This window comes from Heteronotia binoei, chromosome 2 (genome assembly GCF_032191835.1).
Source record: "Heteronotia binoei isolate CCM8104 ecotype False Entrance Well chromosome 2, APGP_CSIRO_Hbin_v1, whole genome shotgun sequence".
NCBI lineage: Eukaryota > Metazoa > Chordata > Lepidosauria > Squamata > Gekkonidae > Heteronotia > Heteronotia binoei.
Window position 1 is genome coordinate 201401529 of NC_083224.1, and position 26612 is coordinate 201428140.

Below are 26612 nucleotides of genomic sequence, written 5' to 3' on the forward strand. Positions count from 1 at the left end.
TAATGGGAGTTCCTTTACGGGAGCATATTTGGCCTGTGCTGCAAGCACTGCACTGGCTACCGATAGTGTACCAGATTCCCTTCAAGGTGCTGGTTATCACCTTTAAAGCCCTATATGGCCAGGGTCCTGCATGCCTTAGGGACCGCTTTTCCCCATATATGCCCCAGAGAGCGCTTCGGTCCGGAACCCAAAACCGGTTGATGGTCCCCAGCATCAAAGAAGCTAGGCTTGCGTCAAGAAGAGCCAGGGCCTTTTCCATCGTTGCTCCTAACTGGTGGAATGAGTTGCCGGAGGAGGTGAGGGCTCTGCGAGAACTCACACAGTTCTGCAGGGCCTGCAAAACGGCACTCTTCCACCGCGCTTTTTTATAACGACATCTACAGCGATGGATTGGGCCCAGTGGCATGTCTGGGACCTCCAGAAGTTTAAAAATCAACCAGTCTGATTACCACTACTAATATCTTCTTGTTTGGATACATCGAATTAGCACCAGATGTTTTAAAGAAGATGAAGAAGATATTGGATTTATATCCCGCCCTCCACTCCGAAGAGTCTCAGAGCGGCTCACAATCTCCTTTCCCTTCCTCTCCCACAACAGACACCCTGTGAGGTAGATGAAGATATTGGATTTATATCCCGCCCTCCACTCCCAAGAGTCTCAGAGCGGCTCACAAGCTCCTTTCCCTTCCTCCCCCACAACAGACACCCTGTGAGGTAGATGAAGATATTGGATTTATATCCCGCCCTTCACTCCGAAGAGTCTCAGAGCGGCTCACAATCTCCTTTACCTTCCTCCCCCACAACAGACACCCTGTGAGGTGGGTGGGGCTGAGAGGGAACAGCAGCTGCCCTTTCAAGGACAACCTCTGCCAGAGCTGTGGCTGACCCAAGGCCATGCCAGCAGCTGCAAGTGGAGGAGTGGGGAATCAACCCCAGTTCTCCCAGATAAGAGAGCTCTGGCTGACCCAAGGCCATTCCAGCAGGTGCAAGTGGAGGAGTGGGGAATCAAATCCGGTTCTCCCAGATAAGAGAGCTCTGGCTGACCCAAGGCCATTCCAGCAGCTGCAAGTGGAGGAGTCGGGAATCAAACCCGGTTCTCCCAGATAAGAGAGCTCTGGCTGACCCAAGGCCATTCCAGCAGCTGCAAGTGGAGGAGTGGGGAATCAAACCCGGTTCTCCCAGATAAGAGAGCTCTGGCTGACCCAAGGCCATTCCAGCAGCTGCAAGTGGAGGAGTGGGGAATCAAATCCGGTTCTCCCAGATAAGAGAGCTCTGGCTGACCCAAGGCCATTCCAGCAGCTGCAAGTGGAGGAGTGGGGAATCAAATCCGGTTCTCCCAGATAAGAGAGCTCTGGCTGACCCAAGGCCATTCCAGCAGCTGCAAGTGGAGGAGTGGGGAATCAAACCCGGTTCTCCCAGATAAGAGAGCTCTGGCTGACCCAAGGCCATTCCAGCAGGTGCAAGTGGAGGAGTGGGGAATCAAACCCGGTTCTCCCAGATAAGAGAGCTCTGGCTGACCCAAGGCCATTCCAGCAGCTGCAAGTGGAGGAGTGGGGAATCAAACCCGGTTCTCCCAGATAAGAGAGCTCTGGCTGACCCAAGGCCATTCCAGCAGGTGCAAGTGGAGGAGTGGGGAATCAAACCCAGTTCTCCCAGATAAGAGAGCTCTGGCTGACCCAAGGCCATTCCAGCAGGTGCAAGTGGAGGAGTGGGGAATCAAATCCGGTTCTCCCAGATAAGAGAGCTCTGGCTGACCCAAGGCCATTCCAGCAGCTGCAAGTGGAGGAGTGGGGAATCAAACCCGGTTCTCCCAGATAAGAGAGCTCTGGCTGACCCAAGGCCATTCCAGCAGGTGCAAGTGGAGGAGCGGGGAATCAAACCCGGTTCTCCCAGATAAGAGAGCTCTGGCTGACCCAAGGCCATTCCAGCAGCTGCAAGTGGAGGAGTGGGGAATCAAACCCGGTTCTCCCAGATAAGAGAGCTCTGGCTGACCCAAGGCCATTCCAGCAGCTGCAAGTGGAGGAGTGGGGAATCAAATCCGGTTCTCCCAGATAAGAGTCCGCACACTTAACCACTACACCAAACTGGCTCTCTAAAGGTTTTAATGTTTTAACGTTTTTATATTTACTATTGTTTATATTTACTGTTAAATGGTTGGTCACACTACTGCTGACTCTCATATTGTTAGCTGCCCTGAGCCTGCCTTGGTGGGGAGGGCGGGATATAAATTAAATAAATAAAGGACACTGACAAAGACAAAGACAATTAAAGATTTTTTTTTAAACTTACAATATTCTTAAAAGATTAGCACTCTTGCAATATTTAAACAGTTTCTGAGAACTGGCACCTCTTGCTCTGAATTATTGCATCGAAATCCGGAGACCATGTCTGTGCTGCAGCAATCTTGAGCTTGCTGTTCAGGTGTTGTTCAGGGGTGTGTCTGTAAGTTGCAAACCTACTTTTGATTTACTGACATTCACTACAGAGTCTTATGGTCAGCGCCTTGAGCCTAAGACCCAGGGGGAAACATGAAATGGCTGGGCATTCTGAGCTTTTGTACATAAGCTCTTTCAAGTGCTGGACAGCCAGTGGAGAAAATGGAGGCTTTGCTCTGTAGCTCCTGTGCGGCTGAGCAAGCCTGGCAAAGCAAGCTGTGGTGCAGAAGGGAGAGAGAGAGAGAAGGAAGCAGATGACAGGGAGTTGCTCATGGGCCTGATAAGAGCCCACTGGGGGCCTGATCCGGCCCTTGGGCTGCATGTTTGACACCCCTGTGGGTTTTCAAGGCAAAAGATGTTCAGAGGTGGGTTACCATTGCCTGCCTCTGCATAGTGACCCTGGACTTCCTTGGAGGTCTCCCATCCAAGCACTAACCAGGGCTTCCAAGATCTGATGAGATGGGGCTAGTGTCAGAACTTGTAACTTTCCTGTATACTGAACATAGTAATGTTAGCCTGACTGACTCCATGTTGGAAATGTTTACTAACCAAGTGCTTTTGCATTTATGCCTACTAACCAAATGCCTCTGCATTTCAAATAAACCCAAACCACTGAAGGGTGACTGATAGGCTCTGGGAAGCATCTGCAGGTGTCCTTTGAAGCTGGCTTGCCAGAGCAAAGCAGCAGGGTTCCTTCCTCCGCCTTGGAGATAAGGGGCCTGGGAACGGACAACTGTCTCCCTAAGCGTGATAAAGAGTTTTATTGTTTCTGTTACCCCTGTATAAAGAATGCGCCGATAGCCATACCGGTTATCAGAGTCAATTTGCTTCTTCGCTGAATGTAGTTCTCAATAAACGCTTCAACTTTTGAAACAAAGTAACACGTCTCATTTGAAGTTCTCCAGTTCTGACAGCTAGCCTGGGCCATCCAGGGAAGGGTCCCGTCTCTTTACTGATCACTAAATCCTAACTTGTTGTGCTCCACAGGACATACAGACGCTATGGGATGGGGAGGGGGAGCACACAAAAAAGGAGAACCAATTTTCTACAAAAAGGCCCGTAAAGGAGAATGGCTGCCACAGAGGAACCAGGCCAGGAAAATGGGGGAAAAGCCAGAGCTTCCCATGCACACAGCACACACACACAAACACCCAGCTTTGCTGCCACCTTTGCTTTAAAAACGCTGCATCAGATTAAGGAGTGATCCCAGGAAAGCTGGAAAGCACCTACATGAGCCCCACGATGTCGCGTGGAAGCAGAAAACCCACTTCCCGGCGGCAGGAAGGCTGGACCAAACACCTGGTGTGGAAGTAACCTTTATCAACAGATCAGGAAAGAAGGGGGGGGGGTTTCAGAAACAGACAGGGAGGGGGAATATCGGAAATGCACTTCCCCTTTCCCTTGTTTTATGAATTTTAGTGACACCGAGAATTTCACGCACCTTTAATCATTACCTTGGCAGCTCTGGCTGACTCGTGGCACCTCACGGCTGAAGAGGCGCCGCAAGAGCCTTATCCCCGTCTTCCTTAATACGTGCCAGTGCTTGGGTTTTTTTTTTCATTAACTTCAAAAGTTTACAATCCTATTATCACTTCCTATCAGCTGAACGCGAGCCAGGGAGGGCACAGAGAGGAGTCACGAGAATAAGGAAAGAAATAAAAATTCTCTCTCTCCCTCCCACACACACCTTTTTAAATGGAATTTCTGAGCAAACCGAAAAGGCCTGCATGGGGGGCAGAGGGAGAAAACTGTGGGTTTTTTTTTTTAAAAGGGCTATTAGTTCAAGGAATTAGGTCAGCAATAGCCTGGGATGGAATCTTTATTTCTGGATATCGCTGGGATGCTTTGCCAAAGGAGATCTCTTGCATCCCTCTGGGAAGATGCCATTTAAGGAAACCAGTAACTTCTGGATGTCGAGAGAAGTCTATCACTTTTTTTTTTCATCCCAGCCTTCTTCTAAGGAGCATGAAGCAGTGTGCCTATCTCAAATGTGAGAGCCAGTCTGGTATAGTGGTTAAGTGCATAGACTGTTATCTGGGAGAATCGGGTTTGATTCCCCACTCCTCCACTTGCACCTGCTGGAATGGCCTTGGGTCAAGGTCAACCAGAGCTCTTACAGGAGTTGTCCTTGAAAGGGCAGGTTCTGGGAGAGCCCTCTCAGCCCCACCCACCTCACAGAGTGTCTGTTGTGGGGGAGGAAGGGAAAGGAGATTATAGGCCCCTCTGAGACCCGGTCCTTGAAAGGGCAGCTTCTGGGAGAGCCCTCTCAGCCCCACCCACCTCACAGGGTGTCTGTTGTGGGGGAGGAAGGGAAAGGAGATTATAGGCCCCTCTGAGACCCGGTCCTTGAAAGGGCAGCTTCTGGGAGAGCCCTCTCAGCCCCACCCACCTCACAGGGTGTCTGTTGTGGGGGAGGAAGGGAAAGGAGATTATAGGCCCCTCTGAGACCCGGTCCTTGAAAGGGCAGCTTCTGGGAGAGCTCTCTCAGCCCCACCCACCTCACAGGGTGTCTGTTGTGGGGGAGGAAGGGAAAGGAGATTGTAGGCCACTCTGACACTCTGTCCTTGAAAGGGCAGCTTCTGGGAGAGCCCTCTCAGCCCCAACCACCTCACAGGGTGTCTGTTGTGGGGAAGGAAGGGAAAGGAGATTGTAGGCCGCTCTGAGACTCTGCCCTTGAAAGAGCAGCTCTGGGAGAGCTCTCTCAGCCCCACCCACCTCACAGAGTGCCTGCTGTGGGAGAGGAAGGGAAAGGAGATTGTAGGCCCCTCTGAGACCCGGTCCTTGAAAGGGCAGCTTCTGGGAGAGCTCTCTCAGCCCCACCTGCCTCACAGGGTGTCTGTTGTGGGGGAGGAAGGGAAAAGAGTTTGAGCCACTCTGAGATTCAGAGGTATAAATCCAATAGCATCATCATCATCTTCCTCCTCCTCTTCTTCTAACAAGTCTGTGAGGTAAGTTAGGCTGAAAGGGACTGACTTGCTCAAAGACACCAAGTAAGTTTTGGGGTTCAATGAGGAGTTGCACCTGGTTTTCCAGGTAATCACTGTTTTAACCACTGCACCATTCTGCCTTCCATCAAACAATGAGTTTATGGCCAAAACGCTGCACGGGGATAAGCTGCAGCTTCACAGCTAAGAATGAACTGATGTGGGCTACTGAGCTGCTCTCTCCTTGGAATTCGAATGAGGACTTTTGATGTTCAGAAACCGTAAGAACAGACTAGCACTGTGTCTTGGCCACAACCACGGATTTAATTGTGTGTTTGCCACAAGTTGTTCTTGAATTGTATGTCAACCGGGCCTTTTTTTGTAGCAGGAACTCCTTTGCATATTACGCCCCACTCCTCTGTTGCAGCCAATCCTCCAAGAGTTTACAGGGCTCTTCATACAGGGCCTACTATGTTTTTGTCCCTTTGGGTTTTTGTCCCTTTGTCTCTGACTTCCCCCCCAAGAAACTCCTGACTGAGGCACCCCTCTCTGTTTTTCTATCGAGAAATTAACCTTACAGAAAAGCATCCTGTTCCTAGAAGGGTGTGATCTTTGAAGCTCCATAATGTGCCACGTTAACGGAGAAGTAACTCGCACCGCCACGGCCAGTGGTTTAAAGGCAACTGATCGGGGATTAGAAAGAGTGCTTCCAGAGGATTATCCCACATCTGGCCCATCTCGGCGGATGTTGATGGCTCTACAGGCAGCCGAAAGAGCAGATGGGCTGCGGTGCTGACCCAGCAGGGACCCTTTGTACATAATCTACCCCTCTAGGGGAACACAGGGACAGCGTCCTGCTGTTGCAGAAGCACAAGCGAAAGATCGCAGCCTTTCCAATGAGCATCGAGAAAGCTGTTCCAGGAAGAGGGCTCTTCTCCGCATCGGCCCCCCTCTTTCATTGGGGGGGGGGTGTTCAGTGAGAGAAAGCACTGCTCTTTTCCCTTGCTCAGACAGGGAAGCAGGGTTGCGCTAAAAGGTAAAGGTAGCCCCCTGTGCAAGCACCAGTCGTTTCTGACTGGGGTGACGTTGCTTTCACGACATTTTCACAGCAGACTTTTTACGGATGGTTTGCCATTGCCTTCCCCAGTCATATACACTTTCCCCCCCGCAAGCTGGGGACTCATTTCACCGACCTCGGAAAGATGGGAGACTGAGTCAACCTTTAGCCAGCTACCTGAACCAGCTTCCACTGGGATTGAACTCAGGTCATGAGCAGAGGGCTCCAACCGCAGTACTCTGTGCCACAGGGCACTAGGAAGTCCCAACTGGATGAAGGCAGGACCGAACTCATTCTGGTCCCTGCAAAAATTCCGCAATGCTGATTTTCCCCATAGGCACAATCCTAGGTTTTTATTCAGAAGGACGCCCCATTCACTTTAATGGCCTTAGACCTGCAAAAGAGTATTTAGGAATCGGGGAAGTTAACCCCTCCATCATTATTTGTTGGCTCATTCCAGCCACCTGGAAACCAACCGGCTCACACTCTGGTGCACGCATGAACATGTTTTGGTGTTCATGTACCCAAAAGGCAAGAAAGTGTGGGGTTCTGCACAACAGAAGCCAACTATCGCTGCGGAAAAAGAAAGGCAGAAGGGTCGAAATACTCCACCTTCGTCTCCCACACCAAATTGGCAGCCCTCCCTGGCACCATGTCCAGTGAAGTCCCTCCCCCACCGGGTTACCTCTTCCCAAAGCTCCTGGTTGGCTCTGGAAAGGCTTGGATCCGAATGAAGACTGCTTGAAATGTTGTTGTTGAAGGAGATTGGATTTATATCCTGCCCCTCGCTAGCCAAAGGAGTCTCAGAATGGCTTACAAATCTCCTTCCCCTTCCCCTCCCCACAACAGACACTCTGTGAAGGAGGTGGGGCTGAGAGAGCTCTCCCAGAACTGCTCTTGAGCAGAACAGCTTTTGATAGAACTTGTGGATGACACAAGGCCAAGGCCACAACAGCAGGTGCAAGGGGAGGAGTGGGGAATCAAACCTAATTCTCCCAGATAAGAGTCCGTGCATTAAACCACTACACCAAACTGGCTGCTATTTGGTCCCACTTAGAAGCCAATATAGATTGGATAAAGAACCATTCAAAATGCCATATCGTGCCTGGAAACGCGTCATCCTTTGGCTTTTGGAATTCTATTCATTATACGAGCATCAGTCCATTCCTAAAGGAACTGTGGAATATACTCTCAGACTGAAGAGGAAATAATTTTAGCAGACCAGTGTCAGACGCTGGAGCTCAAAGTAAATGGACCATCTTTTGTTGCAAAAGTAGTAGTGTTTATTTGGTATCTCAAAGTTCTGAATAGGCAGTTATTGGAACTGATAGCAAACATTGAAACATACATGGGTTTTAAGGCCTTACATCAAATAAACAATCCTACATTCTCACACTCTAATGTTGCAAGTAACACTTTCCCTCCTTCTTATCGCTTGCGGCTCCCTTTCTCACGGAGGAGCCTTGCTGACTCCCCTTGAGGCTTGCTATCTTCAAAGAGCTGTTGCTTTGTTAGTGTTATGCAGAGGAGTTCACAGCCTGGGTTAGTAACATTTCTAAGACCGTTTGATATGCAAGGTCTTCTGCTTCATGGTTAGTAACAGGAGTTCAAAATGGAGTTAGTCATGTCAAGGAACAAGTTACAGAATACATTCAGTATGACACAGTAATACTCTCCAATGTCTGACAACCAGTATACATTGGGACATATTTTGGACAACATAATTTGTAAATTCTTTGCTATTACATTGAGCAGATGTTTATTCTGGACACTGTATTTTGGTTTTGGACCACAAACCATATGATATGAATCTGTAGATGAGATAAACCTAAATTATTGGGTTTTATATACTTTATTCATATATGTGAATCTGCAGGGGTGGAATTCTAGCAGGAGCTCCTTTGCATATTAGGCCACACATCCCTGATGTAGCCAATCCTCTAAGAGCTCTTTTTTTTAAGCTCCTGGAGGACTGGCTACATCAGGGGTGTGTGGCCTAATATGCAAAGGAGCTCCTGCTAGAATTCCACCCCTGTGAATTGGTATAGTGGCCTGAACAGCAATTGGTGTGGTTTTTTTATGGATCAACCAGAGAGAGCATTAATTGGGGAGGGGACTTCTCGGTGCACAACACAACACAACACAGGCTGCTCTTACTTACTATATTTGGATGCGAGAGCCTCAGCAAAACGCCAATCTCAGTCCTGACAATTTTCTTGTCTATCTGAAAATTAAAAAGAGGGAGGGGCATGTAAGCCATGTTCTCTCCAACAAAATTAAATCAATCAAACGTTGCTAACAGCCAATGCCGCCTCTGCTCTGTTCCTCGTAGGAAGTCCCTCACTCAGCTGCTGACTTGGGGCCGCTCCACTGCAGCTTCCAAATCTTTCCAAGAACAACTTGCAAGGGCCAAGAAGAGGAATGCTGGATGCATGCACAGTAACACATGTACAGGGCCAGTCAATCTCCGAACCCCAGGGCCAAGAGGCAGAGGAAGGCTTTGGCCTCTATACTCACTGCTGGACCTCCAGAGGAACTGGCTGGCCACTGTGTGAGACAAGATGCTGGACTAGATGGACCACTGCAGGGCTCTTCAGTGGTTCTTATGAAGACATCAGCCTCTGTGCCCTGTTGCTGGCTGTCCAGAGGACCTGGTTGACCACTGTGTGAGAAGGGAAGCTGTACTAGATAGACCACTGGTCAGATCCAGCAGGACTCTTCTGATGCTCGTATGAAGACCTCAGCCTCTCTGCCCTGTTGCTGGCCCTCCAGAGGAACTGGCTGGCCACTGTGTGAGACAAGATGCTGGACTAGATGGACCACTGCAGGGCTCTTCAGTGGTTCTTATGAAGACATCAGCCTCTGTGCCCTGTTGCTGGCTGTCCAGAGGACCTGGTTGACCACTGTGTGAGAAGGGAAGCTGTACTAGATAGACCACTGGTCAGATCCAGCAGGACTCTTCTGATGTTCTTATGAAGGCCTTAGCATCTCTGCCCTGCTGTTGGCCTTCCAGAGAAACTGGCTGGCCACTGTGTGAGACAGGATGCTGGACTAGATGGACCACTGCAGGGCTCTTCTGAGGTTCTTATGAAGATCTCAGCCTCTGTGCCCTGTTGTTGGCTGTCCAGAGGAACTGGCCGGCCACTGTGTGAGAAGGGAAGCTGTACTAGATAGACCACTGGTCAGATCCAGCAGGACTCTTCTGATGCTCGTATGAAGACCTCAGCCTCTCTGCCCTGTTGCTGGCCCTCCAGAGGAACTGGCTGGCCCCTGTGTGAGACAGGATCCTGGATTAGATGGACCCCTGGTCTGATCCAGCAGGGCTCTCAGCCTATCTGCTCTGTTGTCAGCCCTCCGGAGGAACTGGTTGGCCACTGTGTGAGACGGGATGCCGGGCTAGATAGACTCTTGGTCTGATCCAGCAGGGCTCTTCTTAACCAGGCACAGGCTGCAGAGAAGTCATCTTCAAGGGGCTTCTTCAGAGCTGGCCCAAAGGGTTTTTTTAGCACCCTAAGTGAACTACTACTTTGCCCTTCCCCGTTCAATAGAGAGAAATCTAGAATTAATGTTTTACCGACCAGGCCTTCAAAATGAGCAATGTAAAAATAAAACCAGGCAAGCTCTTTGCCTCCGTATTCCATCCTGGCAGCTGTAGGACTAGCGTCAACAGACATGGGGATTCTGGCAGCCAGCCAATTCCAAGCTTCTCCTCAAGCCAGCAGAGGTGGCTCCTTTTGGGAGCCATCTCAGTGCCCCTCAGAATCTGGCACCCAAGGCGATCGCCTAGGTTTGCCCACCGGTTGGGCCTGCACTGGACACTCAAGAGTGCCAAACCAAGCTGCTCCATAGCTTGCTTAGTTTGCATCGACTTTGATACGACCCCTCCATAGTACCAGATCGACTTTGATTGGCACATGGGAGTCTCTAATCCCAAATAGGTCTGAAGGTCAAGCCCAGTGCTGGCCCGAGGGTGTGTGGTGCCACAGGCAGGCTGCCTGCCCACCCCCCCACCCCTTCCCTTTGCCCGTCGTCCCCCCATTCCCCATCAGAGTGCTCAGCGCCTGGGCTGACCGCCTTCAATGCTTCTCCCCCCTCCTTCCAGGAATCAGAAGTGAGGGGCAGCGAAGTCTCCTCCCACGGGCTCTTCAAGGAAGTAGATGCTGCACCACCAGCTGCATCGAAGACAGTAAGGCCTAGGCATGGTGCGCTCGGGGAGGGGCGGCGGCATGCAGGATCTGACGCTCTGATCATGCCGGGGAAGTGAGGGGGGGGAAGCGCAAGGGAAGGGGCGGGCGGACGGGGGGAGGCAGGCAAACAAGGTGTTTGCCAATTTGGCGCCCCCACCTCCTGGCGCCCTAAGCAACCACCTAGTTTGCCTAGTGGGTGAGCCGACCCTGGTCAAGCCATAGGGCAGGAAGGAAATCCCCCTTGTTTTTTAAAAGTGCAACTGCCGCTCACTCACCGTCTTCTGCAATATTTTGGCAGCATACTGGGCATGGGTCTCTCGATCTTCACAGCTGTACACCACCGACGTGGCACCCCTACGCAAACGAGAGGGAGAAATCATCACACAACAGCCAACCCCACCACCTGTTTGTTCCAGCTACAGGAAGGAAAAGAAACATACCCACTGAGCTGAGGGAGGGGGAAAGAGCTGGCACGAACTGGATGCCACAGCTCACCTCTTTCTGCCCACCTCTGCTCATGAGCTTTTGAGGACTGCCTCGGTTGCTAAGAAGAGGTCTGGAACAGTAGCAGAGGGGATGCGGGAGGAATCTTTAAAGCCACCAAATTCCTCCTAATAGGAAGGGAATTATGTCCCTGGAAGGGCATTGCGCTCCAGCAGTCAAAATCTGCTGGTGATCCCTGGCCCGAAAGAGGTCCGACTGTCCTCAACGAGGGCCAGGGCTTTCTCAGTGCTGGCCCCCAACTTGGTGGAACGCTCTGCCATAAGACATCGGGGCTCTGTGGGATTAAATGTAAATAGTAATAATAATAAGGGCTCTCTCTCCCAATCCTACACCACAGCTCCCTGAGGACTATTTCAGTCCAGACATAATGCAAAACTTAGAGGCCACAACAAAAACCGCAGATAGTTAAGGGGCCATCAAACTGGAACTGGAAACCTGGGGTTGGTTGATGGACCACAGTTTGTCGTAACTACAGTTCAGTTTGATGGATGAATGTGGACTTTGTGGCTTAAACCCCGTTTTTGCAAGACAGGCCGCAGTAACCAAGGCCCCGTAACCAGCATTGTTGGTGCAAGTTAGGATTTTGGCCATCGTCTGTGAGTCAAATTCTATTTTCATAAACTAATTGTTCGTGCTTCGGGTTGTGTCTGAGCCGAGTCTGGAATCAGATCTCTCCCCCCTCCCCCAGTCAGCCTATTTGGGGTTACAGATTCCAATGGTTAGAGCAAGAGTGTTAAACATGTGGCCCAGGGGCTGAATCAGGCCCCCGGAATGCTCTTGTCAGGCCCCCGAGCAATGGCTGTCATCTGCTTCCTTCTCCTTCTCTCTTGCTTCCTCCTGCATCACAGCTTGTTTTGCCAGGCTTGCTCAATCGCACAGTAGCTACAGAACATAACCTCTATTTTCTCCACTGGCTGAGGTTCCTTCCTTGAGAAGGAAGGGGGGCAGGGAGAGCTTGTTTTCCCAAGCTCTCTCAATCGCACAGCAGAGCTACTGAGCCAAGCCTCTCTTCCTTCTATTGGCTGAGGCTCCTCCCCCTCTTGGTCCCCTGGGGAAGGAAGGAAAGAACCAGAGCTTCCTTTGCCCAGTTCCCTGGATCTCATGGGAGAGATACAAAGAAGCACTTTTAATACCAACAAGCGCTAACGTTTTAAGCATGTTTTAAGTGGGTTTTTTTTTTAAAAAATAGTTGCTTGTCTGTCCCCTTTATAAAGTTTATATCTCTGCTACCTAATCTTAAATAGGTATACAGATGGCTTGGCCTGACATGGCCTGGCCCAACAAGGTCTCATTTATATCAGATCTGGCCCTCATACCAAATGAGGTTAGAGCTTAGCGGTGCCCCCCAATACTTTGGGAGAATTAATGCAAGCGAATCCCAGTAAGACAAGTAAAGCTTCTACGGAGCGGGGTGAACTTTACTGCCTTGTTGGATGAAACCAGCAGGGACTCATTTGCATCTTCGGCCACACCCTCTGCTGTCACTGTTGTTTCGTGCAGGGCTTTGTAGGAAAAGCCCAGCAGGGACACATTTGCATATTACTTACTGATTTGATTTCTATCCCGGCCTCCCCGCCGAAGCAGACTCAGGCCACACCCCCCGACACCAAGCCAGCTGCGACGGCATTCCTGTGCATTCCTGCTCCAAAAAAGCTTTGGACGAAACTGGCACGAGGGTCTCTCATTCTCCCTCCTCCACATCTCCCAGGGCTTAACGTGCACAGCGTCTGAGATGACCTCTGCTAGCCTCAGGAGGCCCCTGCCTCACCCCTCCTCCAAATCTGGCTTGCCTTTGGTAAAACCATTTAAATTAAAACCGGAATGCTGAAGAGATCTAAACCTTTAAGCGGCTTTTAAGACCAAAAAGTACCGGCCAATCCGCGCCCCCCCCAACCCCTTTCGCCTCCCTCCCCACAAACCGAGTTGGCACATTTGTGCTCAAGCAGCGACATCACAGCTGAATCAGAAGGGAATGAGTGATTACATTGCAGCATTCACTGCCAGGGAATGTAGTCATGGCCTCAGGTAGAGACAGCTTAAAAAGGGATTAGGCAGATTCACAGAGGAGAGGTCTATCAACGGCTAATAGCTATGGGGACTGAGGGGAACCTCCACAATGAGAGGCAGTCAACCTTTTTGCTAGCAGGTAAAATCAGGGGAAGACCTCAGCCTCTTTGTTGCCAGACCTCCAAGGAAACTGGATGGCCACTGTGTGAGACAGGATGCTGGACCAGATGGACCACTGGTCTGATGCAGCAGAGCTCTTCTGCTGTCTTTATGAAGGCCTTGGACTCTCTGCCCTGTTGTTGGCCCTCTAGAGGAACTGGATGGCCACTGTGTGAGATGGGATGCTGGACTAGAGGGACCACAGGTCTGATACAGCACAGCACTTATAGTTGGTCATTATGAGAGAGAGAGGATGCTGGACTTAGATCACTGGTCTGATCCAGCAGGGCTCTTCTTATCTTATGAAGGCCTCAGCTTTCCTGCCCTGTTGCTGGCTCTCCAGGGGAACCGGTTGGCCACTGTGTGAGACAGGAGGCTGGACTAGAGGAACCCCAGGTCTGATCCAGCAGAGCTCTTCTGCTGTCTTTATTTATATATACAGTATGTCACAGAAGTGAGTACACTCACTCATATTTTGTAAATATTTAAGTAGAAGAAGATGATATTGGATTTATATCCCGCCCTCCACTCCGAAGAGTCTCAGAGCGGCTCACAATCTCCTTTCCCTTCCTCCCTCACAACAGACACCCTGTGAGGTGGGTGGGGCTGAGAGGGCTCTCATAGCAGCTGCCCTTTCAAGGACAATCTCTGCCAGAGCTATGGCTGACCCAAGGCCATGCCAACAGGTGCAAGTGGAGGAGTGGGGAATCAAACCCAGTTCTCCCAGATAAGAGACCGCACACTTAACCACTACACCAAACCACTACACTACACTTAACCACTACACCAAACCACTACACCAAACCGCACACTTAACCACTACACCATATCTTTTCACGTGACAAAACTGAAGAAATGACACTTGGCTACAATGTAAAGTAGTGAGTCTATGGCTTGTATAACAGTGTAAATATGCTCAAAATTACAGAACACACAGCCATTAATGTCTAAACTGCTGGCAACAAAAGTGAGTACACCCCTAAGTGATAATGTCCAAATGGGGCCCGAAATGTCAATATTTTGTGTGGCCACCATTATTTTCCAGCACTGCCTTAACCCTCTTGGGCATAGAGTCCACCAGAGCTTCACAGGTTGCCACTGGAGTCCTCTTCCACTCCTTCATGACGACGTCACGTAGCTGGTGGATGTTAGCGCACCTCCACCTTCCATTTCAGGATGCCTCACAGATGCTCAAGATAGGTTGGACTTCAGAAAGGCAAACTTTGATAAACTTAGAACTGTGCTGGGTAAAACCCCATGGTCAGAAATACTTAGGAGGAAGGGGGTTCAGGAGGGGTGGAAGTTTCTTAAAAGCAAAATACTGAAAGCGCAATCACAGACGATTCCTATAAGAAGAAAAAATGGAAAAAGCCTCAAGAAGCCAAAGCGGCTCCATAAACAGCTCTCTAAAGACTTGAGAAATAAAAAAGACTCCTTTAGGAATTGGAAGGAGGGCCTTATAACCAAGGAGGAATATAAACAAATCACCAGGGCTTGTAGAGAAAAAGTTAGGAAAGCTAAAGCTCAGTATGAGCTTAGGCTGGCCAAAGATGCTAAAAACAACAAAAAAGGGTTCTTTTCTTATGTTCAGAGAAAGAAAAAGAGCAAGGACATGGTAGGCCCATTGCGAGGGCAAGAAAGTGAAATTGTAACAGGTAATGAAGAGAGGGCGGAAATGCTCAATTCCTACTTTTCCTCAGTCTTCTCTTCTGAGGGAAACGGTGTTCAACATGGCAAAAACAGAACACATAAGGAGGGTATGAAGTTCCAACCTAGGATCAGCATAGGGGTAGTACCTAAACACCTAGTTTATTTAAATAAAACGAAGTCCTCAGGACCAGATGAATTGCATCCAAGAGTTCTAAAAGAGCTTGCGGATATAATTTCTGAGCCTCTGGCTATTATTTTTGAGAATTCTTGGAGAACAGGAGATGTGCCGGAAGATTGGAGGCGGGCAAATGTTGTCCACTACTACCAGAATTACGGTCTTCAAGTATGTCTCCAGACCAAAACCCTATTGAGCATCTGTGGGGCATCCTGAAATGGAAGATGGAGGTGCGCAAGGTCTCTAACATCCACCAGCTATGTGATGTCGTCATGGAGGAGTGGAAGAGGACTCCAGTGGCAACCTGTGAAGCTCTGGTGAACTCTATGCCCAAGAGGGTTAAGGCAGTGCTGGAAAATAATGGTGGCCGCACAAAATATTGACACTTCGAGCCCCATTTGGACATTATCACTTAGGGGTGTACTCACTTTTGTTGCCAGCAGTTTAGACATTAATGGCTGTGTGTTCTGTAATTTTGAGGGTACAGCACATTTACACTGTTATACAAGCTGTAGACTCACTACTTTACATTGTAGCCAAGTGTCATTTCTTCAGTGTTGTCACATGGAAAGATAAAATTTAAATATTTACAAAATGTGAGGGAGTGTACTCACTTCTGTGACATACTGTGTGTGTGTGTATAAAATTAAAAAATACAACCAGTTTATAATCTTTAAATAATAATTATCAAGTCAGAAGTGGGCTAAAACATTGTGTGAAGGATGTGATTGTCTAGATTGGTTCAACAATGAGATGGTTGTTCTTTCTCCAAAAATGGAAGCCATTTTTCTAGATAGAAGGCAGAACTGCTTTCGGATTTATTAATATTTTCAGCAATTTTATCAAATATAAAATAGTCCCAGACTTTTATATACCATTGATTGATGGAAGGAGGTGTAGTATTCTTCCATTGAAAAGCAATTAGATGTTTGGCTGCCATAAGAAATAATGAGACTAACTGTCTCATTTCACTGGGGACATGATTCTCATGCCAAATGTGCAATAAAGCTATAGATGGAGTCTGTGGAATCAACAGTCCCAAGATCATTCGAATTTGTTAAAACACTGACTGCCAGAATGGCTGGATCACTCTGCACTCCCACCATTGGTGCAAATAAGTGCCTTTAGGATTTCTGCTGTCTTTATGAAGGCCTTGGACTCTCTGCCCTTCAGAGGAGCTGTTTGGCCACTGTGTGAGACAGGATGCTGGACTAGGTGGACCACTGGTCTAATCCAGGAGGGCTCTTCTGATGTTCTTATGAAGGTCTGGGCCTCTCTGTCCTGTTGTTGGCCCTCCAGAGGAACTGGCTGGCCACTGGATGAGACAGGATGCTGGACCAGATGGACCCTTACTGGTCTGATTCAGCAGGGCCCTTCTGATGTCCTCATATCTTGGAAGAGCGCGAGGGCACACCCAAAATGAGAGGCTGAGAAATTTCAGAATAAGCTCCTGCTAAATCAGTGGGGTTCCCACCGGGAGGTCACTCTCTATTACACTGACTTACCAGATTACCAAGACCAGTACCCCTGGAGAAGATGGCTGCTTTGAAGGGTGACTTCTAGGGCATTATACCCTGCTGAGGTCCTCCCCTCCCGAAACTCCACCCTCTTCTGGCTCCACCCACAAAATCTCCTGGTAATTTCCACCCCAGAGCTGGCAACCCTATGACCCATGGAGGAGAGAGAAGATGCCTGAGGTCCAGAGAATTATCAGGCCTTTTGACCTGCCCTCCCTTCTGGAAAGTTCACCCTCTCACAGACATATGCAGCTGCCTTCCACCAAACCACATTTATTTTCATTTTTTTCTTTTTAATTTCCAAGTAGATCTTTCCTTTCTGCCCAATCCAGGTCGCCAAGGCAGCGAACAATTAAAACAGCGTGATGAAAATACCTCAGAAAACCAATTAAAAACCAGAGCTAAAAATACACATCTAAACCAAAAAAAAATACAGTGGATTAAAGCATAAATAGGAACAAGGAAACATTGAGGGAATGCCAGGAAGCGAAAAAAGGCCACCTCCCTTGGCGGAAGACAGTGAAAGAAGGGGAAGGCGTCCCATGATTTTGATTCCAGGCCCCCCTCAGGTCTTTTGCCTCCGCAATGGAGACCTGAAGTGGTTGACGCCAGTTTCCTCTCCTCTGTTTTATCCCATACCTGCGAGGGAGGTGATACTGGAAGTGTGTGACTGGCTCAGTAACCTAGCAGACTTCCACAGCACCGTGGGGACTGACGCCTGGATCTCCCAGCCAATGCGCTAACCACTAGATCACGCTGCCTCTCACTGGTCCATCTTATCTCCCTTAGCAGGCAGTTGGTCTGAGGCAGAGAAAAGCCTCTTCAGACACCTTCTACCTCAGGAGAGAAAGAAGAGATTGGATTTATACCCTGCCCTTCACTAGAGAGTCTCAGAGCAGCTTACAATCTCCTTTCCTTTCCTCTCTCCACACAGACTCTCTGTGAGGTAGGTGGGGCTGAGAGAGCTCTGAGAGAACTGCTCTGTGAGGGGCTGCGTGTGGAGGAGGAGTGGCGAACCAAACCTGGTTATCCCAGATCAGAGTCCGCAAGCTCACGCTAGGGGTTCTGGCGCACCTAGGCCAAGCCCTGATCCCCTGCTCCTCCTTTTGACTTCTCTCTCGTGCTTCGCACAAGTGCTCAGCCCAGCCCTCCCCTACTTCAAAGGGAGCTGGCAAGAGAACCGGGTTTGATTCCCTCCTCCTCCACATGTACAGGCTGATGTGACCTTGAGTGAGCCACAAGTTCTTGCAGAGCTGTTCCTCTCAGGAGCAGTTTCTGTCAGAGCTCTCTCAGCTTCACCTACCTCACAGGGTGTCTGCTGTGGGGAGGGGAAGGGAAAGGAGATTGTAAGCTGTTCTTAGAGTCCTTTGGGTAGTGAAGGGCGGGGTATAAAACCAATCTTCACCAACAGTGGTTCTCGGAAAGGTCTTCTGCAACGCTTCCTACCTGAGATCCTTCATCTGGAGATCCTGGGGACTCCCTCTCTCTCTTTCCGTTGGCTTGTATTCCACCCTTTCCTGCAAGCAGGCTCAGGGCAGATAAAATAGATTAGGTCACAATTAAAACTCTGATTCAGAGAGAAGGGCGGGGTATAAATCTGCAGACTTCTTCTGTGGTCTTCTCCCCGCCCTCCCCCGGCTGCTCCACCTCCAGGCCAAGGAAAGCTGAACACCTGCGATTCGGCATGGGATTTTGTAATGCACAGGGAGCCGCTGGGGGAAGAACCTGGCAACTCGGCTGCTCTCTGCCAGGGTGACGCCAGGTTCTGTGTGGGATGAGCCACATCTCTGAGGCACGGAAGTCCACGCTACAGATGCCTCCTCGACTCAATGCAGCCCACCTCCAGCTTTGGACGTTCTGAGCTTCGTGAACAGCAACAGCAGGTGGATCGCAAAGAAAAAGAGGAAAAAGAGGATCTCCACACGCCCACACACCCCTCGTCCAAGAATTAAAGGCTTTTAGTGTAGTTGTTAAGTGTGTGGACTCTTATCTGGGAGAACCAGGTTTGATTCCCTACTCCTCCACTTGCAGCTGCTGGAATGGCCTTGGGTCAGCCATAGCTCTGGCAGAGGTTGTCCTTGAAAGGGCAGCTTCTGGGAGAGCTCTCTCAGCCCCACCCGCCTCACAGGGTGTCTGTTGTGGGGGAGGAAGGAAAAGGAGATTGTAGTCCACTCTGAGGCTCTGTCCTTGAAAGGGCAGCTTTTGGGAGAACTCTCTCAGCCCCACCCACCTCACAGGGTGTCTGTTGTGGGGAGGAAGGGAAAGGAGGTTGTAGGCTGCTCTGAGACTCCGTCCCTGAAAGGGCAGCTGCTGGGAGAGCTCCCTCAGCCCCACTTGCCTCACAGGGTGTCTTAGTGGGGAGGAATGGAAAGGAGATTGTAGGCTGCTCTGAGACTCTGTCCTTGAAAGAGCAGCTGCTGTAAGAGCCCTCTCAGCCCCACCTGCCTCACAGGGTGTTTGCTGTGGGGGAGGAAGGAAAAGGAGATTGTAGGCCACTCTGAGACTCTGTCCTTGAAAGGGCAGTTTCTGTGAGAGCCCTCTCAGCCCCACCCACCTCACAGGGTGTCTGTTGTGGGGGAGGAAGGGAAAGGAGATTGTATGCTGCTCTGAGGCTCTGTCCTTGAAAGGGCAGCTTCTATGAGAGCCCTCTCAGCCCCACCCACCTCACTGGGTGTCTGTTGTGGGGGAGGAAGGGACAGAAGATTGTAGGCTGCTCTGAGACTCTGTCCTTGAAAGGGCAGCTTCTGGGAGAGCTCTCTCAGCCCCACCCACCTCACAGGGTGTGTGTTGTGGGGAGGTAAGGGAAAGGAGATTGTAGGCCGCTCTGAGACTCTTTCCTTGAAAGGGCAGCTTCTGGGAGAGCTCTCTCAGCCGCACCTGCCTCACAGGGTGTCTGTTGTGGGGGGAGGAAGGTAAATAGATTGTGAGCCACTCTGAGCCTCTGCAGTCTTCGTTTACCTTCTTTCCAAGGCACTGACTAAACAGCTGTAATTGGTCTTGCCTAGGGGCAGAGATGGTGGTTGTATCGCCCTGGAGGGATGTAGCGTGGGGGGGGGGTTACCATTAAAAAGACCATTTTGCAGAGAGAAACAAATGTCAATTGGTCGAGTATGGAGAGTGGGGTTTAAAGGGTACAGTCCAAGGCCTGGTTACCCACAAGTGTGGGGTTTCTTGCTAACCGAAGGGCTGATTCAAATTGCTGGAAAAGACAGTCTCATTCAACTCACTTCTGAATAATCGTGTTTACCTCTCCTTCAGTTTCTCCGTTCAACGACCCTTCAGGGTAGGCTAGATCGAGGGACCAAAGGTTGCCCAGTGAGTCTCACAGCGTAGAGTTTGTTGGTCGCTATAAGGCACAAACAATAGGCTCCAGACTGCGTAAGGAGAGGGGGCTTAACCCTTTAACCACGATGTTATTCCGTATGTCTGGTGACTTGGGAGAAACCCTCCCACATCCAGTAATAAAGGACAGATTTCAAACAAGAGAGTAAGGGACCGTATTCCCAGGATTCCTCACGGTTTTGTGCCCTCGGTCCTTCCTCAGCCTTTTCTCTCAAAAACATTACTTCACAGTACATATAATGCAAACACAGATCAATGCATGTCAATTACAATCTCTGTTTCCATACGGAACAACATTGTGGAGGCCTTTTGCCCTTGAAACACCGTATACTGAATATCCTGTGGAGGAGACTCTTTGAGGGAGAGCAGAGCACCCTGAATTCCAGTTCGGTTACAAGTGATGCGTGATTATAGTTAACGCATGTCCGTTGATTATGCACCAAGTAGAACATGTGTACACACTACTAGTGTGAAGATATTATTGTTAAAGGTAAAGATAGTCCCCTGTGCAAGCACCAGTCATTTCTGACCCACGGGGTGATGTCTCATCATGAAGTTTGCACGGCAGACTTTTAACGGGGTGGCTTGCCATTGCCTTCCCCAGTCATCTACACTTTCCCCCCAGCAAGCTGGGTACTTATTTTACCCACCTCAGAAGGATGGAAGTCTGAGTCAACCTTGAGCCAGCTACCTGAACCCAGCTTCTGCCAGGATCGAATTCAGGTCGTGAGCAGAGAGCTTGGACTGCAGTACTGCAGCTACACCACTCTGCGTCATGGAGCTCTTCAATATTATTGTTACTTAGGGATTATTTTCGTTATTTTCTCCAGGGGAGCTGATCTCTGCGGATTGGATATCAATTGTAAAAGAGGGATCTCCAGGCCCCACCTGGAGGCTGGCAACCCTAGCGGACACTCAGGCCAGGCTCATCACCTGCTCCACCAACCTGAGACTTCTGAAACACCCTGAAACATGTATTTATTCTTAGAGGAAGCCAAGGGCTGCTGACCTACACAGCAGCGCATACCACTCCAAAAGGAGGACATGTTTTAACAAGAGGTCCCCAACCCCAGGGCTGTGGACTGGTACCGCTCCATAGCCTGTTAGCACCATGGTTGTATAATTTTTTCATTATATATTACAATGTAGTAATAATAAGAAGACACTGGATTTATATCCTGCCCTCCACTCTGACTCTCAGAGCAGCTCACAATTTCCTTTATCTTCTTTCCCCACAACAGACACCTGTGAGGTAGGTGGAGCTGAGAGACCTCTCCCAGAAGTTGCCCTTTCAAGGACAGCTCTGCGAGAGCTATGGCTGACCCGAGGCCATTCCAGCAGCTGCAAGTGAAGGAGTGGGGAATCAAACCCGGATCTCCCAGATTTTGCACACTTAACCACCACAACAAAATAAATAGCACGATTGTATCATCCCGAAACCATCGCCCGCCCCATCCATGGAAAAACTGTCTTCCACAAAACCGGTCCCTGGTGCCTAAAAGGTTGGGGACTCCTGTAGCGATCTTCCCCCAGCAAATCTGGGTCCTGCTCATTACTCCTCTGCCCCTTAAAATATTTCCTTAGCTCTGGCTTGGCCTAAAAGGAGACCCTCCTCTCCGAATCTGCGGCTGAGGCGCTGGAAAAGGTCCGGACTTGGTGGCTTCAGCCCGCCTGGACATTTCCCAGATTGCCCTCTCCTTTGAGATGGGGGCGGAAGAGGCTGCCTGTTGCTAATCAGCGGCAAAGGAAATTAGCTTTCCGCAGACTCCGACTCTCTAATTAGGGCAGCATCACTCTTTGATGTGTTGGTGGGGGGGGGGGGGGTGTTTGCTGAGGCTGGCTGGGAAGTCTAGTGGGGACTGATTGGAAACAACCCCTTCCGACATGAGAGCCCACAATCCTAACCCCGCAACTGTGAGCGCTGGGAGCAGTTACGGGAGGGAAATTCGCTCTTCGCGCATTCAGGAACCCTTTTTCTCCACAAGCTATGGCTGGAACCAGACCCTGCCTTTCTCTCACTTCCACCAGAGCCTGGGGAATCATTTTAAAGGCAAGCATCTAAGTTGTCACCACAAGTGGAGGTCTCGTAGTGAAGAGAAGACCCCACAAAAGAAGAGGAATTTCAGTCCCCCGCCTCCCCCCCGCACCAATACTCCCTCTAAGCTGCAGAGTCTTGTGAGCAAAAATTCTACTTCCTGAGCTCCTGGCATTTAAATTGCGAGCAACTGCATAAATTAGTTTGCTGTTGCCCTATTTTTCCTGAGCTAAGGCAAAAATGTGTGAGCTGGAGGCTAAAAGACTGCGAGCTAGCTCACACTAACTCAGCCTAGAGGGAATACTGCCTCACACCCCTGTTTCTCCCACCCCTCTGACTTGTGGGGCATTTGATGAGGAAGCTAAAACTCTGTTTTTCTCTCGTTATAACATCTAAACATCTGCAGAAATTGAACTTAATTGGGGGGGGGGGGGGAAGTCAGGCAGTAAGTCCAAAAAGTATTTTAACAAACTGGGTTTCTCTGAAACCCCCTAAGATTTGTGGAATGCTAAATATTAGCAGTATTGAAGGTTCTGGGAATCCTCACGGTTACAGACAAAGGTTTTCAGATTGATCAGGAAGAAGACAGAAACCAGGCAGGTCACGACCTCTCTGCACCTGAAGGAAAATAAAATAAAGGCAACCCTTTCTCTCCATCTCTTAGCCTTCTGCTTTAGGGACTGTTTTGTAATGCACACAGATGTGCATGGCTAGAAAATATTCCCCATCTGGAATATAAAGCAAAAATATTGATTTACCGCGTTATTTACAACAATCTCTGCTAGTCATCAAAGTAACTCAATTTGCAAGAACCGAGCAAGGCTGTTAACAGCAGGACATTTTGGACAATATCAGATCATATGGTCACCATAAGTCTGCAATTAACACACTCACATGATCAAAGTAATAAAAGTGAGCACTCCAGTTATTACAACATGACCAGTTCTGTAAAACTACTTTTTATAACACCCACTTGGCATTAAAATGCGTTAACCTATGGAACCGACTCCCCGAGGAGGTGCGGGCCCTGCGGAGCCTTGAACAGTTCCGCAGGGCCTGCAAGACCATCCTTTTTAAATCAGCATATTCGGACTGCTAAGAAAAATGGTAATTAAAGATCCGCCAATGCGGTCCAAAGATCTATACCGCAGTATAATTGTATCTACTAGACTGGTTTTTAATTTAATGTTTTAATGTTTTATTGTTCTATAATGTAATTCTAATGTTTTATTTATTATGGTGTGTTTTTATGGATTGCTGTTAGCCGCCCTGAGCCTGCCAAGGTGGGGGAGGGCGGGATATAAATGAAATTAATAAATAAATAAATAAATAAATAAAATGAAAGTATTTCGGAATTCTTTTAAAATAACTCAATTGTGCCCTATTCTAGGCAAAGACTGGCCATTTACTTTCTGCAAGAATCTCAGCAACATGGGAGAGAAATTGGTCAGGGTTCCATCCTTCTCTAGGGAAGGCTCTCTGGAGGCCTTGTGCCACCACAGTTAAGGCCCTGCACCACAGTTAAATAGAGCTCCGTAGCGCAGAGAGATAAAGCTGCAGTACTGCAGTCCGAGCTCTCTGCTCATGACCTGAGTTCAATCCCAGCGGAAGCTGGGTTCAGGTAGCCAGTTCAAGGTTGACTCAGCCTTCAATCCTTCCGAGGTCGGTCAAATGAGTCCCCAGCTTGCTGGCGGAAAGTGTAGATGACTGGGGAAGGCAATGGCAAACCACCCTGTAAAAAGTCTGCCGGGAAAACATCATGATGTGACATCACCCCAGAGTCGGAAACAACTAGTGTTTGCACAGGGGACTACCTTTACCTTTTTTAAACCACAGTTAAGCCCCTCAGCTGTCTCACAGAAAGCGGGACAGAGGCCCACTACATGCACGTAACAGCAAAGGCCCACATAAAGCTGCCACAGACCCTGTATTCATCTAGCATTGCCTGCTCAGACAAGCAGCTGTTCTCCAGGGTCTCAGGCAGAGAAAGCTGTTTCTCAGCACCTGAGATCTTTACCCCTGGAGATAAATAAAATGCGCCAAGTGTAGATTCCAATTCTGGGTTACAGATCCTCCTGCAAGTAGCGTTTTGTGAACACTAGAGAGAGAAAGTATTTTTAAAGTCTGGCCACCTTGGGACTGCCGCCTCTGGTATGTCAAGCAAAACCAAGTAAGAACCGCAGTTTGAAATTATTAGTAAACAACAGAAAACTGTGTAGGGCAATAATACTATGTCAATAAGGAACAATTATGACAACTTCTGTATCCAACCTCTGATATAATAAAGAAAATAAATGCAGCTGACCAATAGGCTCTGTCCATAAGATTAAACCAATAATGTCCATCAACAATATCAGTGCACAGTCCAAGTACTATTCCAAAATTGTCCTGGGGGCAGGATAAAAGCAAATCCAGCTGCAATGTGTTTGTGCCACGTCTACAGAATGAATAGACTGGAGCTTCCATGCTGTTGTTGCTGTTCTGTTACACAGCCAAGTCCAACTCTTTGCGACCCCATGGACCAAGTCACGCCAGGCCCCCCTGTCTTCCAACCCCCTCCAAAGTCCGCTCAAATTTGTGCTAGTTACATCAGTAAAGCTGTCCAGCCATCTCCTCTTTGCCGTCCCCATCTTCTTTTGCCTTCTGTCTTTCCCAGCATCAGGGTCCTCTCCAGTGAGTGCTCCCTTCTCAATGGGTAGGCAAAGGATTTGACCTTCCAGGGAACAGTCAGGGTTGATTTCCCTTAGGACTGACTGATTGGATCTTCTTGCAGTCCAAGGGACTCTCAAGACTCACATGGGGGTGCCCAATTCGGCGCCCACAGAAGACCAGTGTCCTAAACAACTGCCAAGTTTGCCTAGTGGTAGGGCTGGCCCAGTGTCCTTAATAAGCACCAAGCTCCACTGAGAACAACCTACAGGTGATCCATGGCCTCAAAGATATCCAGCCGTCCTCAACCGGAATCAGGGCTTTTTCGGCCCTGCCTCCAACCTGGTGGAACACTCTACCAAATACCACCAATACTTTGCAGGACTTAATGCAATTCTGCAGGGCCTGTTGTCAAGTCTGTCTATAACTCTGGCTCAGTCAAAGAGCATTCTGGGTAGAACCAAAGTATAACCAAATGCTGCTAGCTTATACTCTCCCTACCCCTCCTTTCCTGTAGTGTGTAGCTTTGCTTTGAAATGGAAAGATGTGAAAGTCTTATCTGTGCCTTCTCAGGCCTGGATCTCGGAAGGGAGTCAGGAGCCCACTACGATCAAGGCCATGCAAGCCTGAGAACAAATTGGTAACATCAATGTGTGAATGTTCCCTGTATAATCCTCCCCCTTAGGAATTCCTTTGAAGTATCCCTTATATGCAATGTATCTACAGTATATTCTTTAGTCTTTTCAATGCTGGCCTAGCCTCAAGTATCAGTATCAATAAAGTAGCTTCTTTGTATCAACAGCGACTTGCTATTGAATCTGCTGACTTGACACCTGTAAGGCAGAGATGTTCCTCCAGGCTGTTGGTTGAGGACAGCAACTGTTTCCCTCATGGCTGGCACCCAACTCTTTCCCTTCCATCTTTTTTTGCTTCAGCCTCCTCCTTGCCCTCCTTGCAAGATGGTGACATGGTCCTGAGCGGGTACAGGACTGAATTAGAGGCACCCTCTAGATCAGAGGTGTCAAACACGCAGCCCGGGGGCCAAATCAGGCCCCCAAGCGACTGGCTGTCATCCGCTTCCTTCTCCCTCTCTCTTGCTTCCTTCTGCATCTCAACTTGCTTTGCAAGGCTTGCTCAATCGCACAGGAGAGCAAAACCTCAATTTCCTCCATTGATTGAGGCTCCCTGGTCCCTTGGAGAGGGAGAGAAAGAGCCAGAGCTTCCTTTGTCCAGTTCCCCGGATCCCACGGGAGAATCACAAAGAAAGCACCTTTAAGCTGAACGTGCTAATGTTTTAAGCATGTTTTAATTTGTTTTGTTTTTAAAATCTTCAGTCGTGTTTGTCTGTGTCCTTTAAAAACGTTATGTCTCTGCTACCTAACCTTAAATAGGTAAAGTCTCAGAGCAGCCTGGCCCAACAAGGTCTCAGATCAGGCCCTCATAGCAAATGAGTTCGTCACCCCTGCTCTAGAGCCTAGTTAATATGTAGGGCATACTGTTTTATTGGTTTTAATTGGTTTTATTATAGCATTGGAGAAAGTTCAGAAAAGGGCAACTAAAATGATTAAAGGGCTGGAACACCTTCCCTATGAAGAAAGGTTGAAACGCTTAGGGCTCTTTAGCTTGGAGAAACGTCGACTGAGGGGTGACATGATAGAAGTTTACAAGATAATGCATGGGATGGAGAAAGTAGAGAAAGAAGCCCTTTTCTCCCTTTCTCACAATACAAGAACTCGTGGGCATTCGATGAAATTGCTGAGCAGACAGGTTAAAACGGATAAAAGGAAGTACTTCTTCACCCAAAGGGTGATTAACATGTGGAATTCACTGCCACAGGAGGTGGTGGCGGCCACAAGTATAGCCACCTTCAAGAAGGGGTTAGATAAAAATATGGAGCAGAGGTCCATCAGTGGCTATTAGCCACAGTGTGTGTGTGTGTGTGTGTGTGTGTGTATATATATATATATATAT

General features: G+C 49.0%; 1 protein-coding gene across 2 annotated transcripts in view; it reads right to left on the minus strand.

Annotated features, from left to right (window-relative positions):
* LOC132567757 (calcium/calmodulin-dependent protein kinase type IV-like) overlaps positions 1–26612 on the minus strand; it is a 76525-nt gene that overhangs the window by 39488 nt on the left and 10425 nt on the right. For both annotated transcript variants that reach the window (XM_060233449.1, XM_060233448.1), the window contains exons 2-3: positions 10879–10957; positions 8578–8640 (exon numbers count right to left, since the gene is read on the minus strand). In XM_060233449.1, coding sequence (XP_060089432.1) covers positions 8578–8640; positions 10879–10957 — 142 coding nt within the window. The remainder of the gene's footprint in view (positions 1–8577; positions 8641–10878; positions 10958–26612) is intronic.